At 61.2% G+C, this 16670-nt stretch overlaps 1 protein-coding gene across 6 annotated transcripts; it reads left to right on the top strand.

Annotated features, from left to right (window-relative positions):
• Positions 1-904: 904 nt before the first annotated feature.
• Positions 905-16100, top strand: UNC13D (unc-13 homolog D). Of its 6 annotated transcripts, XM_024760839.1 has the most exons (33): positions 905-1014; positions 1132-1287; positions 2038-2073; positions 2280-2387; positions 2486-2545; positions 2635-2701; positions 2928-3108; positions 3508-3552; positions 3688-3756; positions 3940-4009; positions 4189-4293; positions 4376-4468; positions 4543-4646; positions 5811-5999; positions 6087-6230; positions 6370-6460; positions 6534-6590; positions 6677-6774; positions 6880-6931; positions 7034-7164; positions 7252-7372; positions 7735-7878; positions 8045-8143; positions 8258-8464; positions 8645-8713; positions 9741-9820; positions 12620-12725; positions 12800-12871; positions 13404-13487; positions 13583-13703; positions 13917-14040; positions 14513-14709; positions 15398-16100. In XM_024760839.1, the coding sequence occupies exons 2-33, from the start codon at positions 1171-1173 to the stop codon at positions 15517-15519; spliced, it is 3363 nt and encodes a 1120-aa protein (XP_024616607.1). In that variant the 5' UTR covers positions 905-1014; positions 1132-1170; the 3' UTR covers positions 15520-16100. The 6 variants fall into 6 exon arrangements, with proteins under 6 accessions (XP_024616607.1, XP_024616611.1, XP_024616609.1 ...); XM_024760841.1 differs by lacking the exon at positions 905-1014 and having other exon boundaries at positions 1100-1287; positions 5886-5999; XM_024760842.1 differs by lacking the exon at positions 905-1014 and having other exon boundaries at positions 1101-1287; positions 5882-5999; positions 6106-6230.
• The last annotated feature ends 570 nt before the right edge of the window (positions 16101-16670 follow it).

The raw sequence follows: 16670 nt of genomic DNA, 5'->3' as shown, positions 1-16670 counted from the left end.
TGGCCTATTTGGGGCCAGGATGCTAAGGCCTCTCCTGTGTCCATTCTGTGGCAGTTGCTCAGCAACTGTGCCCACCCGCTGAGTCCCCTGGGGCCTGGCACAGCCCAGCAGCTACTCTGGGTGGGAGGAGTTGGCAGGAGGGCCCAGGCTGGACCGGAGTTCCTGCGTCCCTGGCTGCTGTGCTCACCGCCTTGCCTCGTGGGAGTTAGAGGGTACGTCAGTGAAGGCCAGGCATTCAAGACTGGCCCCTGCAGTGCGGGCTCTGGTGCCACCCTCCTTGTGAACCCTGGGGCCGGGGTGGGTGGGAAACGGCCACTGTCCGTGCCCAGGCCTGCACTCCCTGGACCCTGGCCTGAAGGGCGGCCCTGGAACCCTGTGGTGGAGCTCAGCCCAGCACCGAAGCGTCCATTTTCCTGTCCCTTCTGGGCCAAGTCGCCCTGTCAGGAGAGGCTAGGCGGTAGCCTCCCCAGACTGTTCCTTCTGCAGCCCCGCCCAGCAGCTCCTCGGGTTGGCTGAGCCCCCTACAAGGGCGTTTGAAGGGAGCAGCCACCCGACCATCCTTATGGGGGCCGGGGCCGTGGGGCCATCCCTGCCCCACGCAGCCTGGCCCTGGCACCTCGGTGGAATGTCACCTGGGGAGCAGAGCAGGTTGAGCGGTTGGCTGACGGCTGGGGAGACGCCTCTCCGGAGCCTCCACCCTGTGCCCTGCCCACCCCTACTCCGGGTCTGCGGCCGGTTCAGGGAGACCTGAGGTTGAGAACCCCACCGGCCAGGGGAGCGTCCCCCAGTCACCTGGATGCGGCAGGCCCGCTGTCCCCCTGCCCTCATGCCCGCTGCCCACGGCGCTGGACCCTTCCCAGGGCCAGGGCCCCTGTGGGAAGGTGGGGTGGGGCGGACCCGCCCACCTGGTCTACCTCTGCCTCCAGCCCAGCTGACTTCCTCCCAGGATCCCAGACAGCGGGAGGGAGGAAGGAAGGTGCAGGGGCCTGGGAGCCCTGGCCCCCCAACCCCAAGGTGGTGAAACCCCGACCTGACCCTCCCGTGACCCGCCCTTCCTTCCCCTTCCCTTGGCACCGGGTGGCAGCCCTGGGCTCTTTGCATAACCCTGTGGCTTCCCTATCTTCACCCAAGGCAGCGGCACCGCGGAGGGGAAGGGCAGGGCTGGCCACCATGGCGACGCTCTTCTCCCAGACCCAGCGGCGCCCTCCCCTTTTGCGCCAGGCCATCAAGATAAGACGCCATAGAGTCAGAGATCTGCAGGAGGCCCTGCCCCACAGGGCTCAGGAGGTAGGAGGGACCTCAGTGGGGAGAAGAGCAGGCCTGGGTGGGGCTCTGCCCTCTCTGGGTGCGGGGTCCCACCTCTTGTGGGCAGCGGCTGAGGATGTGTGCCCCTCTCCTGCCCACCCTAGCCTCTGGCAGAGCCTTTGGGGTCTGCAGAAGAGGGTCTGCCATGTGTTCTCTGGGCCAGCCTGGGCCTCAGGTCTGGGATCTGAGCCTTTCGGAGGCCCCTCCCTCTCGCGCCCCAACTCCAGCCATCCTCTGCTCCTCCAGTCCCAAAGACACCCACTCCACTAGGCAGGGAGTGTCCGCTGGGGGCTGGGCCTTCGGGGACCAGCTGAGCAGCCCCCAGGCCTGCTTGGCATGAGCCCCCAGTCTCCCACCTCTGCCGCTGGGCCTCACTTCCGCCGCCGGGGTGCGGAGCGGAGCCGCCCGATAAGCAGCGCTGTTTCCTCTGGGGAAGGAAGGGAGGTTGGGGGAGGTTGAGGCCACGGGCGCCTGCTGGCGCAGCTGAGCTGGTACAGCTGAGCACCAATGGACCCGAGCCACGGCGGGCCAGGGGATGAGGAAGGTGGCCCGGGTGCCGGACCCCCGGGAGCCCTGCTGTGGGAACAGGTGCGCGGCACTGGTGGGGCTGGAGGCCAGGTGCTGGGGCCCCCTCAGCTCTCGGGGCTGGGCCTGCTCTGTGAGGAGCCGTTCCCGCGTCCGAGCCCTGGTCCAGGCCTCTGGGACACCTTGTCTTTCCACCTCGCTCCCCAGATCGAGCCAACATCCCACCACCTGTCCCCTGAGGAGGTAAGAATCGGAGTGTTTCCGGGGCGCAGAGGGGTGCTGGGAAGCAGCCCTGCATCCTCCCAAACACCCCCCCCTCCCCTCCGCTGCACGTGTGGACGCCTGGTCCCCACCTTGGGCATGTGCCGTGAGTGCCAGGGGTGGCCGGTGGGGCTCAGACCTTGGGGTGGGTGGACGGGGGTTCCCAAGGTGACCCTGCTGTGTCTCAGCGGGCCCTGCTCTACGAGGAAGCTCTCTACACGGTCCTGTACCGCCTGGGTCAGCCCGAGCCCACCCATGTCGGGGAGTCCTCTGAGCTGCTGCGATACCTGCAGGAGGTGAGGCCAGCCCCCACTCCCCCTGCCTCCCTGCAGCCTGGCCGTGTCCCCCCACTCCCACCCCGTGCCCCAAGCTTCCCACACTCCTGCACCACCAGGCCTTCCGTATGGAGCCCAGGGAGCACGAGCAGATGCTGCGGCAGGTCCAGGAGCTCGAGGTAAGGCTGCCAGGGCCGTCCTGAGCAAACACAGGGGCTGGGAAGCCCAGCGCCCTCTGGGACTCAGGCCCCACCTCCTGTCGCTCCAGAAACCAATATTCTGTCTGAAGGCCACGGTGAAACAAGCCAAGGGCATTCTGGGCAAGGATGTCAGTGGTGAGTAGGCGACGGGGGGCCCTGAGGACCTTCTTTCTGGCTCCTTCCTCTCCCCGTCACAGCCTGTCCCAGAGCTTGTGGTGCAAATTCCCATCTCCCAAACATCCCCTGGGGCTCACTTTGGTGTTGCTGGCCCCTGGTCCTTGGAGCCTGGGATGGAGAGGGGTAGGGGGTGTTAAGGACTCTCCCTGGGAGCCTAGCCAACACCCCTTCCCTTCCTCCCCAGGGTTCAGTGACCCCTATTGCCTGCTGGGCATCGAGCAGGGGGTGGGTGTGCCGGGGGACAGCCCTGGACTCCAGCCGCGGCAGAAGGCCGTGGTGAAGCACACCATCCCAGAGGAGCAGATCCACCGCACCCAGGTCATCACCCAGACACTCAACCCCGTCTGGGACGAGACCTTCATCCTGTACGTGGCCCTGCCCCAGTTCCTACCGCTCTGGGCCAGCAGCACTTCCTGGCTCGGGGGCGGGAGCTTGGTTTGACTGGAGGAGGAGCCTGCTCCCGAGGCAGGCAAGACTGACAGGAGGCCGAGCAGGACACAGCAACGGCTTAAATGCCACGTGCCGGTGGGCAGCGGAGGGTCAGGCACATCTGGATTGATCTGGGGGGTAGCCTGAAGCCTTACTTTAAAGGAGAGAGAGATGCAGTTGGGAGGGGAGGAGAATTTGCAGGGAGGGACTAAGACTTGGCAGTGGGTGATACTGGATGGCAGTTTTGGGGGGCAGGCTCGGGGCTGAGGTAGCCTGTGGCCTGGTCAGGGGTCTATCCCTCCAAGACCCTCAGCCATGCTCTTTTCTCACTGCAGGGAGTTTGAGGACATAAGCAATGCCAGCTTTCGTCTGGACATGTGGTGAGGAGCATGTCCCCCCCCCCAACCCATGTAGGGGTTGGGAAGAGAAGGGGGCCTGGAGGTGAGGGTGGCAGAAAGGGGTTGGGGGCTCCCAGGACACCCTCTCTGCCTCCCGCTCAAACCTCACCCCACCAGGGACATGGACACCGTGGAGTCCGTCAGACAGAAGCTCGGGGAGCTCACAGATCTGCACGGGCTGCGAAGGTGAGGGCCGTGGGTTTCCCGGGGAAGGAGTCGGGGCTCCTTCTGCCCTGCCTCCACATGCATACTGGTTGTTGGGCTGCAGGCTCTCACCTGGGCCCAGGTGGCTGCAGGTAGGGAGCAGATTCCAGCCTGACCCGGTCAGGCTCCTGGCCCCTCTCCCTCACGGCACCCTGCCTGGAACAGGATCTTTAAGGAGGTCCGGAAGGACAAAGGCCAGGATGACTTTCTGGGGAACGTGGTCCTGAGACTACAGGTGAGTGGAGTGGGGAAAGGTTCCCGGGAGAGAGGCAGAGAGGGGGTGACGAGGGGCTCAAGGGAGGGGTTCCAGGCCTGCACCAAGCGGAGCCTGGGGTCGGCCTCCCGTCGCCTCCCCTGCCCCCGACCGGGTGAGGCTCCTGCGGCTCACAGGTATGGGCATCCCCTGCCTGCCAGGACCTGCACTGCCGGGAGGATCAGTGGTACCCGCTAGAGCCTTGCACGGAGACCTACCCGGATCGTGGTCAGTGTCACCTCCAGTTCCAGTTCATTCACAAGCGGGTAGGTGGCCCGGCTGGGTGGGGAGGAGGGGCTGCACTGGGCGTGGGGTCCTCTGCTCACGGCCGCGCCGGCCCCCCTGCAGAGAGCCACCGCGGCCAGCCGCTCGCAGCCCAGCTACACAGTGCACCTCCGCCTGCTGCAGCAGCTCGTGTCCCACGAGGTCACCCAGCACCAGGTACTGCCCCCCCGGGGCTGGGCAGGGCCAGGGTCTGCCTGTCAGGTCCTGACGCCCTCCACCTGTCCCCTCAGGCGGGCAGCACCTCCTGGAACGGGTTGCTGAGCCCCCAGGCTGCCACCGTCCTCTTCCTCCACTCCACGCAGAAGGACCTGTCCGACTTCCACCAGTCCATGGCGTGAGTGCCCTTCCGAGCCCGAGTGCCCGAGGGCCGTCTGCGCCGCACCACCCTCTCCCTCCCTGCGTGCCCTCCTGCAGGCTGACGGCCCGAAGTCTAACCCTCAGGAGATTTCTGTTTGGGGCCCAAATTGTATTTTAAGTTTTGAGTCAGTTGCCGACTTTTAAAACTCTGGAGATTTGCTGTGCGGATTCACATCACCAGTTTCCCGTGAAAGCTTCGTGCTGGAATCGCAGGGCTGTCGCTTTGTTGGGCTGCACGTGGTCAGAGCAGAGTAGCGTGTCCTCCCCCATCCATCACAGTTGCCATCTGGGCGCTTCGTCCCCTGACACCACCTGAGTCCTTCTGGACAGTTGAGTTTGCCACCCTGGGCCCAGACCCCAGGGCCATTGAACAGATCTGTGCGCTGATGCTCCTGGATCCGTGTTGAGGGCCTGTCACCTCCCCTGAGCCTTGTTAGATTACGGGAATGCCAGGAAGGACACACAGGAGTCTGTAGATTTTTCCATGCACGAGAGGAGTAGGGGCACAGCCCGGGTGCTGCCAGGAGGAGGACTGAGAGTGGGAGCTGACACTTGGCATTCAGTAGGGGATCAGAAGGAGGCTGGCGGAGAAGGGCAGCTTCTAGGACCAGGGGCAGGTGGGTATTCCTGGATGGCTGTGGGGAATGCAGGTGAGGCTGGAGACTAGAGCAGGCACCGAGGGTGAGGGCCTCACTTGCCTGCAGGGCCTCAGCAGGGAGTGCGGCGCTGTATCCCCGCCTGGCGGAGGCCTGTCCCTGGGCCGCTCTTCTGCCCCAGCCTCCTTCGCCTTCCCTCTTGTCTCAGTTCGGTCACCTCTGTGAAGTCTCCCCTCGACTCTCTGAAGGGATGCTCTAGCTGAAGTTCTACATGTACTTGAAGGCTCGAGTCTCCAAATCTGATTTCTCAAAAGAAGCAAGGAGTCCTGAATTTTAAAATCACAAATATTCTAATTTAAGAGATGGACAATTCATTTACATGTTTGAAAAGCACTGATGGGAACAAAAACAATCCTGTGGGTTACCTTCAGCCACTGGTTTTCAGCCTCTGCGGGTCGATGGGCATCCCCAGGCGGCTTTGGGGTGGGGTTGGGGTGGGGATAACGCCGCACCACCAGCCCCTACCCCACCCCCACCCCCTCCAGGCCAGGCCAGGTGAGCTGTGAGAAGGAACATGCCCCACTTGGCCAGGCTGAGGGCTTCCTGTCTGCCACAGGCAGTGGCTGGCCTACAGCCGTCTCTACCAGAGCCTGGAGTTCCCCAGCAGCTGCCTCCTGTACCCCATCACCAGCATCGAGTACCAGTGGATCCAGGGCCGGCTCAAGGCAGAGCAGGTGGGCTGGGGCGGGGCGAGGGGTGTTAGGCAGGCAGGGCTCAGGGAGCGGCTCCCCGGGCCCCATAAAGCAGCCCCCGCCTCACAGCACCGTCCTGGCCCTGCAGCTGGAGGAGCTGGCCGCCTCATTCAGCTCCCTGCTGGCCTATGGCCTCTCCCTCATCCGAAGGTTCCGCTCTGTCTTCCCCCTCTCCGTCTCCGACTCCCCAGCCCGGCTGCAGTCTCTCCTCAGGTCAGTGGTTACCCCCCGCTTCAGTGGAGTCGGGGACGGGGAACAGCTGGGGCACCTCTGGGGTGGGGAAGCCTGCCGGCGGAATGAGTGGGGGCTACGGGGCAACGGGCATCTTGCACACGGCTCTCTCTCCCCACAGGGTCCTGGTACAGATGTGCAAGATGAAAGCCTTTGGAGAACTGTGCCCCGAAAGAGGCCCCCTGCCCCTCCTGGTGACCGAGGCACTGCAGGTATGGTGCCCACCCTGTAGGTACGGGGCCTGGGCCCAGCAGCCCTCCCTGCTCACTGTCTCTCTGCCCACAGACTGGCACCACTGAATGGTTCCACCTGAAGCAGCAGCAGTATCAGCCCATGGTGCAGGTGAGGGGGCTCGGGTGAGGAGGTGGGTGGTGGGACAGGCTGCTTGCCCCTCAGAGCCCTGCTTGGCTCACCTCTGCCCCTGCCAGGGCATGCTGGAGGCGGGCAAGGCCTTACTGAACCTGGTACAAGACATCATTGGCGACCTGCACCAGTGCCAGCGCACCTGGAGCAAGATCTTCCATAAGTGAGCAGGCGGCCGGGCCAGGAGGCAGTGCAGCAGGGGCTCAGAATGGGGACCAGAGGGACCCCGCTGTGTGCCACCAGGTCACACCTGCTGCCTTTCCTCCAGTGTCCTCAAGATCGACCTCTTCTCCATGGCTTTCCTGGAGCTGCAATGGCTGGTGAGCCCCACCAACCCCCCGCCCCATCCACTCACCGCGTCCCAAGGCCACAGCCCTCTGCCCTGGCTCTGGAGCTCCGCCCACCACGCCTTCCCTTCGCAGGTGGCCAAGAGGGTGCAGGACCACATTGCTGTGGTGAGCGGTACCATGACCCCGGAGATGGGCGAAAATCTGTTCCAGCTCTACGTCAGCCTCAAGGAGCTCTACCAGCTGGGCCCGGTCCTCTCGGAGAGGTGGGCAGCAGACTGGCTGCAGGGAGAGGAGGGCCCGAAGCCCGCAATGGCCCCGGCTTTCCCCAGGCTGACCCTGGCTCTCCCCAGGGATGGCGTCCTGGCCCTGGACGGCTTCCACCACTGGTTCCAGCCGGCCATCCCCTCCTGGCTGCAGAAGACATACAGCGTGGCCCTGGAGCGGGTGCAGCGCTCTGTGCAGATGGACGAGGTGGGGTTGGGGGGCCTGGACTAGGGGCAGAGTCCCACATTTCGGGGTGTGGCTCGCAGCTCTGCCAACCGTGTGGCACGTGCGGAAGCGGTTAACCAGCTTTGAGCGTTGCTCTCGAGGCCAGCTGAGTGCAAAATCCTGCCTCCTGTTATATTGGGTGGGGGGGACTTGGTTTACATGCTGATCCCCGCAGCCTGGGGGGTCTGGGCAGAGCCCTGCTTGTTCACCTTGCAGCCCCCGGCCCAGCTCTGTGCTTGCTGTGGCTCTATGAGCCCTGGATGCTTGCAAGTGCAAGCGGGGAGGGAGAGCATGGATTTGGCCAGCCTTGAGCCCTCCTTTCTACGCACTCCCCCATCTCCTAGCTGGTGCCCCTGGGTGAACTGACCAAGCACAGCACATCGGCTGTGGACCTGTCCACCTGCTTTGCCCAGATCAGCCACACCGCCCAGCAGCTGGACTGGCCTGACCCAGAGGAGGCCTTCATGATCACCGTCAAGTTTGTGGAGGTGCGGCCTCATTCCCACCCCACGATTTCTCCCAAGTTCTCATCCTAGCAGCCTCCAAAAGCCTATGTCCTAAATCCCCCAAGTCACTGAAATTCCTTTGCCTCCCCCCGCATCTGCCTCTCCTCGGCACTCCCCACCCCCATTGATCACGCCCTCCTCACCCCAGGACACCTGTCGGCTGGCCCTCGTGTACTGCAGCCTTATAAAGGCCCGGGCCCGTGAGCTCTCTGCCGGCCAGAAGGACCAGGGCCAGGCAGCCAACATGGTAAGGGCCAGAGCTGGAGGCTGAGGCTGAGGCTGGGCCGGGGTGGGGGTGGAGCCTGCCAGTCCTGGCACTATTCAGGAAGCTTGGCATCCCTGTGCCCACGCCTGCCTGCAGCTGTGCGTGGTGGTGAATGACATGGAGCAGCTGCGGCTGGTGATCGGCAAGCTGCCCACCCAGCTGGCATGGGAGGCGCTGGAGCAGCGGGTAGGGGCCGTGCTGGAGCAGGGGCAGCTGCAGAACACGCTGCATGCCCAGCTGCAGGGCGCCCTGGCTGGGCTGGGCCATGAGATCCGCACTGGCGTCCGCACCTTGGCCGAGCAGGTAATTTGTTTGACCCGCAGTGACCCCACCCCACCCATCCTCAGCCTGAAGTACCCTCCAATAGGACTTGGGCCAATGTCCAGCCCCCTTCCCTTCCTGAACCTAAACTCGGGCCCCAAGCAACCTCTCCTGACCCCCGACTCACACCCTGGCCTCCCTCCTACCGTTTTGTGTCTCCAGCTGGAGGTGGGCATTGCCAAGCACATCTGGAAACTCGTGGGCATCAAGGAATCCGTCCTGCCTGAGGATGTGAGTGGCCCTCCCTGCTTGCTGACCTTTGCCAGCAATGTGGGTCAGGGATTGCAAAGGGGCTTAGGGTGGGCAAGGGGCTGAAGGCCATGGGGTGTCAGAGATAAGTCCCCCACACTTGGGCAAGGAATGCTCCCTCCTGGCCTCGGTTTCCCCCTTAGATGCTAAGAGGGTGGGGTTGGGTCATTCCACGGGCTCTCCCAGCACTGACAGTCAATGTGGGAGCTGCAGTGGGGGAGGCTTTAGACTTTGCAGCCAAACAGCCCTGAGCATGACTCCTCCTTAGCTGCCTACTAGCGGAGCTGTTCTATTTATATAGGTCAGCTGACCTCAGGCTCGCCAGCTGTCAGCGGGGATAATAATTACACGTGTGATGTCTTGGGAGAGTGCTACTCCTTAATTCATCAACTATTTAAGCACCCACTTTGTCCCAGGTATTGATTTAGGCACTGGGGATATATATCAATAAACAGTGTGACAAAAATCCCTGCCTTCCTAGAGTTTTCATTCTAGTAGAGGAGGTGAAAAAAGAGCTAAGTGGATAACTATAGCTATAGCTATTATTAGAACTATACATATGTGTGTGTGTGTAAACATATATATATGTATACACACACATATCATATGTTAATGATAACCCCTCAAGAGAAGAATAAAGCACACAAGGGAATGGAAAGGGTCAGAGGACTGTATTTTAAGATAGTGGCCAGAGGAGGCCTTACTTGGAGGGTGACAGCTGAGTCAAGACCTAAAGGAAGGAAGAGAAGGAGCCATGAGGATTTCTATGGGAGAGAACAGCATGGGCAAAGGCCCTGAGGCAGGACCAGGTCTGGCAGGTTCAGGGCTATAGAAAAGGCTCTACTGTCTCCAGTGTGGCTGGAGCCGACTGTGGTCAGGGGCTGGCTCTGCACACATTCCACAGATGCTTAGGAACGCTCCTAGCCCCGTTTCCTCTCCGGGCCAGGGCAAAGGCATGGGGGTGGGACCAGAATGGACCAGAACCAGATGTGCTGCCTCCCCTCCCCAGGCCGTTCTGCCCCTGATGAAGTTCCTGGAGGTGAAGCTCTGCTACATGAACACCAACTTGGTTCAGGAGAACTTCAGCAGGTCTGCAGCCGCCGCCTGCCCTGCGGCGCCCCCTCACCTCCACCTCTCCTCCCACCCGCCCCTCCTTCCCGGCCTCAGCATCCATCCTCAGGGGAGGATGCAACCAGACTCTCTTAAATGCTTGCTCCAAGGGTCAGGGCGCTCATGGCCGCACAGTGCTATCCATTTCACCTTAGGCTGAGCTGAAACCTGTCTGTCCTCTCTCCTTTAGCCCTGGGCTGCGTCTGCGGGAGGCTGCAGCTCTGCCCTCCCTAACGTTACAGGCAGCTGGTGTTCCAGGGGAACTTCTCGTTAGGGTCTCTCTCAAAACAGGGCCGAGCACACTGGGCAGCAGTGGGTAGAGGTCAAGGGCATGGGCTCTGGACGACCTGGATTCATACTCCAGTTTCACTGCTGCTTGGTGGGTGGCCTTGAGCAGATTACTCAAGTTTTCTGTGCAGATGGTCATAGTTCTGGCCTCTACTGAGGACTAAATGAGTCATGTGAAGTGCTGAGAGCAGTGCCTGCAACAGAGGAAGTGGTTGATGACTGAGCTGCTGTGACGACGGTGACGGTGATGATGACAGGTCCTCCACGTGGGGCTGCTGGCCCCCAGAGTTCTGCTCCTGGTGGGGCAGCGGGGCCTCAGGAACCCACCTTCTTTATTTCCTAGGCCAGAGAATGCCATTAGTTCAGCTCTAATCTTCACACAAAATAGAGTTTAATCTCTACTAAGACAGGAGCTTAACGTACCACTCACTGCCTCAGAACATTTAAAACAGAGTCTGTGCATAATGAACACTTAAGTATGGGGACTAAATTAACTACTTTTATTTTTTTTTACTAATTTATTTTATTTATTTTTGGCTGCATTGGATCTTCGTTGCTGTGAGTAGGCTTTCTCTAGTTGCGGCGAGCGGGGGCTACCCTTTGTTGCGGTGCGTGGGCTTCTCACTGTGGTGGCTTCTCTTATTGCGGAGCACGGGCTCTAGGCGCCGGGCTTCAGTCGTTGTGGCACGAGGGCTTAGTTGCTCTGTGGCATGTGGGACCTTCCCGGACCAGGGCTCGAACCCATGTCCCCTGCATTGGCAGGCAGATTCTTAAGCACTGCGTCACCAGGGGGCAAGTCTCCAAATTAACTACTTTTAGTATGGACCACCCAATTTTTTTCTAAACTTTAAAAAATTTTTAGACCTCCCCCATTCTTTTTTTCTTTTTTTTTTTGGCCACACTGCGCGCTTACAGGATCTTGGTTCCCCGACCAGGGATCGAGCCCACGCCCCCTTGCAGTGGAAGCGTGGAGTCTTAACCACTGGACCACCAGGGAAATCCCTAGACCTCCTCCATTCTTTCATTTTTTTAATATTTATTTACTTATTTATTTATTTATTTATCTTGGCTGTGCCGGGTCTTCATTGCAGCATGCGGGCTTCTTAGTTGCGGTATGTGAACTTCTTAGTTGTGGCATGCGGACTCTTGGCTGCAGCACGCGTGAGGGATCTTAGTGTCCCAACCAGGGATCGAACCTGGGCCCCCTGCACTGGGAGCACGGAGTCCTACCCACTGGACCTGGACCACCAGGGAAGTCCCATCCCCCCATTCATTTTTTTTCTTTTTTTAATTTATCTTTGGCTGAGTTGGGTCTCCGTTGCTGCGCACAGGCTTCCTCTAGTTGCGGCAAGCGGGGGCTACTCTTCATTGCAGTGTGCGGGTTTTTCATTGCAGTGGTTTCTTTGTTGCAGAGCACGGGCTCTCGGCATGCGGGCTTCAGTAGTTGCGGCGTGTGGGCCTGGTAGTTGTGATGCACGGGCTTAGTTGCTCCGTGGCATGTGGGATCTTCCCGGACCAGGGATTGAACACGTGTCCCCTGCATTGGCAGGCCGATTCTTAACCACTGCACCACCAGGGAAGTCTCCTGCACCCCCATTCTTTTTTTTTTTTAATTTATTTATTTATGGTTGTGTTGGGTATTCGTTGCTGCACGCGGGCTTTCTCTAGTGGCGGTGAGCGGGGGCTGCTCTTCGTTGTGGTGCGAGGGCTTCTCATTGCAGTGGCTTCTCTTGTTGCAGAGCACAGGCTCTAGGTGCACGGGCTTCAGTAGTTGCAGCACAAGGGCTCAGTAGTTGTGGCTCGTGGGCTCTAGAGCACAGGCTCAGTAGTTGTGGCGCACGGGCTTAGTTGCTCCGTGGCATGTGGTATCTTCCCGGACCAGGGCTTGAACCCATGTCCTGCATTGGCAGGCGGATTCTTAACCACTGTGCCACCGTGGAAGCGCCCCACCCCCGTTCTTAATTACACATTTTTTGTGCTTATCTGCCTGACTCTACTTTGACAAGTGAAATTTCAGTTATTTCAGGTTATTAGGATGGACTGCGGCTTGGTTGCTGTTTTTTTCTCGCCGCGGGTAGTACGCACTTACCCATGCTGTGTGCTGAGATCCTGTTCATTTTGGTCACTCCCATCGTGACTCAGGATTCTGTCATTGGGGGACCACCCTCCTGCTCCTTTTTTTGTTGGAGTTTGTTAATCCTAGTGAGAAGGATCCTTCACTAGCTTCCGAGACATGTTGGATAGGACTAGGCCTGTCTGCCCCACCCCCTGCCCTCCTTCCCTCAGCAGACCAGCCCTCCCTCCCTCCCCTGCCTGCAGCCTGGGCCCCAGTCCCACCAGTGAGGCAGGTGGAGGGTGGGGGTGGGGAGGCACTGGCGAACGGGGGTGGGCCTGGGTCCCACGAGGCCTCTTCTTTCTCAAGAGCATCTCTGCTTCCTCCTCCTCTGTCCTTCTGTCCTGTGTCCGGCATCCCTCTGCACGGCACCCCAGCCTTCTGACCTTGCTGTGGACCCACACGCTCACGGTGCTGGCGGAGGTGGCCGCTTCCCAGCGGAGCTGCCCTCTGGCTTCTAGCAGGCTGAAGATCGCACTACAGGTAATAACACCAGTGACAATAAAATCCCTGGTGGGAGTGTGCCTGGGGGTCACCTCTGATGTCTCGCCCCCTAGAACCTGGAGATCTGCTTCTACGCAGAGGGCTGTGGCCTGCCGCCCGAGGCCCTGCGCACGGCCACCTTCCAGGTAGGGGCCTTTTGGTTAGCTGGTGGTGTGGGGAGCCTGCCTTCCTGTGCTCACCTGTGTCCAGGACCAGCTACGTGATTTACAGGGCTCAGCACAAAATGAAAATGTGGGCCCCTTTAAAAAAACATAATTGAGGGCACCTCCCTGGCGGTCCAGTGGTTAAGACTCCGCGCTTCCAATGCAGGGGGAGCAGGTTCCATCCCTGGTCCGTTAACTAAGATCCTACATGCTTCGTGGCACAGCAAAACCCAAAAACAAACAAACGCCCCCCACCGAACCAACAAAAAACCCCTCCACGTGTGAAGCTCTTCTAAACACGGTTGGGGCGGGGGCGGCTTTGAGACACACCTGTGGAGCCCACCCTGTCGGCGCCTCTGGCTGTTGCCAGGGCAACCCTGCCTGTGGTCCCCCAGCGCCCAGTGCTTTCCACTTCACGTTGTCGTCTCCCGTTGGCTGCAAGCTTCTGAAGGGCAGCACTGGGCTGCGACTGTGTGACAGTTCAAGTGACTCCTCAGCTGTGCCCCATCCCCAGGCTCTGCAGAGGGACCTGGAGCTGCAGGCGGCCTCCAGCCGGGAACTCATCCAGAAGTACTTTTGCAGCCGCATCCAGCAGCAGGTGAGTCCCCCTCCTCCGCCGCGCTCGCTGCGCGCCTGGAGCCCCGCCTCGCCCGCTCAGCCCCCGCTGACGCTGCCCCTGCGCCCCGCCCCCAGGCAGAGACCACCGACGAGGAGCTCGGGGCCGTCACAGTCAAGGCCTCCTACCGCGCCTCCGAGCAGAAGCTGCACGTGGAGCTGCTCAGCGCCTCCAGCCTGCTGCCCCTGGACTCCAATGGTGAGTGGAGGCTGCCCCAGCCCCTCTCCGTGTCCCCACTCTGGTCCCCCGAGTCCCCGGGGGCTCTGCTCGTCCAGCCTGAGCACTGGGTGCATTTCTGCTGGATTACCAGGAGGGGGCAGTGCTGCTGAGCGGGGCACAGCTGCGGGCGTGGGCACCGGAGGCGGGGCTGGGATATCCTCGGCCAACGTCCCCTCCCCGGCCACTTGCCAGGCTCCAGCGACCCCTTTGTCCAGCTGACCTTGGAGCCCAGGCACGAGTTCCCTGAGCTGGCCCCCCGAGAGACCCAAAAGCACAAGAAGGACCTTCACCCACTGTTCGATGAGACCTTTGAATTGTGAGTGGTCCCACTAGCCCTGGACCCGCCTCAGGCCTGCTCCTCCCAGCTGAGGCGGGCCGAGGGGCTCCCCTCAGAGGACTGGGTTTGAGTCCCAGGGAGGGAGCACTTGGGACAAGTGTTTGCTGGCACAGGCCTCAAACCTGCTCTCCTGCAGGTGGAGTGAGGCTGCTGGGGAGACTCCTCCCAGTCTGAGTCCAGTGTTGGACTCAGAGGCTTGCTTTCAGGGAAGGGTGCTGCCCCTGAGGTCCTCTGTTCCACCAGTCAGGCGGGCCTGGGTACACAGGGGCCCCTGGTTTAAAGCATCGGCCCACAGTCAGAGCAGGCATCATGGCGTGTGGCCCAAGGTACACCAGGCCGAGAGCTCTCAACCCTAATCCCACGCGTCCGGGCGAGCCCGCGTCGTCGGGGGCTGTGTGGCCACGGCAGCACGTGGGGCAGGCAGCTGAGCCCGGCTGTGACCCCCGCCCAGCCTGGTGCCTGCTGAGCCGTGCCAGAAGGATGGGGCGTGCCTTCTGCTCACGGTGCTGGATCACGACACGCTGGGGGCTGATGACCTTGAAGGGGAGGCCTTCCTGCCGCTGTGCTCGGTGCCGGGCCTGACGGGGACTGTGGAGCCCGGCGACGTGCCTCAGACCCGCCTGCCCCTCACCTACCCTGCACCCAACGGTAGGCCTGAGCCCTGTGAGTGTGGGCCCTGGCCCAGCACTGGGAATACAGGGGAGGGGCAGCCGTGAAAGGCTCAGGGGCCCCCAGAGGCCGAGTTGGGGTCAGAGGAAAGCCTCCTTGGAGGCGGAAGCCTGTGGAACCAGCCTGGTGGCTCGTGTTGCTGAGATCTCGCGCCTGGTCAAGGACCAGTGAAGGTTAATTTAGGCCAAGTGTGTGCGACTCTCTCTGGTGGGATAAGGTCACCAACAAGCTTGCCTGGGGAGAGGGGCCATTTCTGTGCCCAGGGGGCACGTTCTTGCAGAGCAGTCCCCAAGCTTGATAAGAGGGGTAGGTCTCGTGTTTGAGCGCTCACGACGGGTCATTTCTAAGCACTGGACATATGTTAACCCTCAGTCCTTACAACCACTCGGTGAGTCAGGTGTTATCGCTACTCTCCGAATGAGTAAACTGAGGCACGAATTGGTGGACTGGCCCAAGGTTCTTGTATGAAAAGGAACAGGCACGTCAGCCTCTCGCGCCGCAGGTGCGCCCCGCTGCCCAGGCGTGGCAAACGCGTTTCCTGCCTCATCTGTCAGGCTGTCTTGCGAGCTTGGCTGGTGTGGGCCCATGGCTAATTTCTGGAGAATGGGGCAGTGCTGCAGCCCCTGCCACTCCCTGAGTCTGACCCCCCAAATGCCTCTCTTTGCAGGGGATCCGATCCTGCAGCTGTTAGAGAGCCGGAAGGGGGACCGCGAAGCCCAGGTGTTTGTGCGGCTGCGGCGGCAGCGAGCCAGGCAGGCCTCCCAGCACGCCCCGTGGCCAGGGCGGTAGCAGCGGGGCTTGGGTCCCTGGGAGGCCTGTGTTCCCCCCACCACAGCGCAGCCCTCCCACCTGGCCTAACACTCCAGGAGGGCCCTGCAGGTCGGGGGAGCCCCAGTGTGCGCGGTTCCCGCTGCCAGAGCCGGGGCCCACAGTGATGGGGGCCCCATTCGCAGTATTTATACCCCCTGCTTCCTCCCCTCAGCCCCAGCCTCAGCGTTCTCTGCCAAATCCAGCCCCTGGGGGAGCGGAGACAGCTGTCTGCACCCCTTCCCCCTGCTCCCCTCGTAGGGAAAAGCTGCTCTGGCAGAGGAGGGGCTCAGCCCTTCCTCTCCTGGCAGGCCTGTTCCAGCCACTGAAGTGGGGGGCCAGGTGCCTTGGGCCCTATTCTTCAGCAGCCATAATGAAGGGAGCCTGGGTCCTCTCCTGAGGGAGCTGCCAGCACCCAGGCTAAGGAGCCTAGAGCCCTGAAGGGGTGAGAACTGGTGGGCAGTGGGGCTGGCACAGTTTGGCTATCTGTGTCTGCTGAGGACCGCTCCTCCTTGGGACAGTACCTAGAAATTTTCTTAGCAAAAATAAAAAAATTAACAATACATCGTCCTCTTAGTAAACATACTGTTGGCCTGCAGCGGGGCCTAGGTTACAGCCAAGCCATCACAAACCCCTCCTCAGCCCTCAGGAGAGCCTGGGCTGCCGCCGACTCTGGGCCCCAGCCCACCGCGCACTCCCCGTTACAGAGCAGCGGGGTAGATGTGGAGGTAACTGACGCAGCAGCAAAGGCTTCGAACGAAACACCACCAGGCGTATCAGGTTCTGTCGCCACTGCCCGACACAGGAGCCTGGCACTCGTGGGGGCACCTCATGAGTCGGGGGGGGGGTCTCCTCCCAGGGGTGCAGGCTGAGGCTGAGGGGCTGCTCTGAACAGCAGGGCTTAGAGGAATGGGGCCCCAGACCCGCCTGGGGGAGTGGCCCATATGCTGGGAGTCAGAGCCTGAGGCTCACTTCTCATTCCAGTGTGACTGTGGTTGAGTCACCTAACCTCTCTGAGCCTGCACAGGTATGATGAATGGGGGGAGGTCAGCTAAGACCATGTCCAAGGCTTCTTTCAGCTCTGCTCCTCTGAGACCCATACAGAAAGCCCACAAGGTGTGTGTTTTCCCACC

The sequence above is a fragment of the Neophocaena asiaeorientalis genome, unplaced genomic scaffold (genome assembly GCF_003031525.2).
Source record: "Neophocaena asiaeorientalis asiaeorientalis breed wild unplaced genomic scaffold, Neophocaena_asiaeorientalis_V1.1 scaffold30, whole genome shotgun sequence".
NCBI classification, from domain to species: Eukaryota; Metazoa; Chordata; class Mammalia; order Artiodactyla; family Phocoenidae; genus Neophocaena; species Neophocaena asiaeorientalis.
The sequence above is the reverse complement of the archived record's forward strand: the minus strand, read 5'-3'. Positions and strand labels throughout refer to the sequence as shown.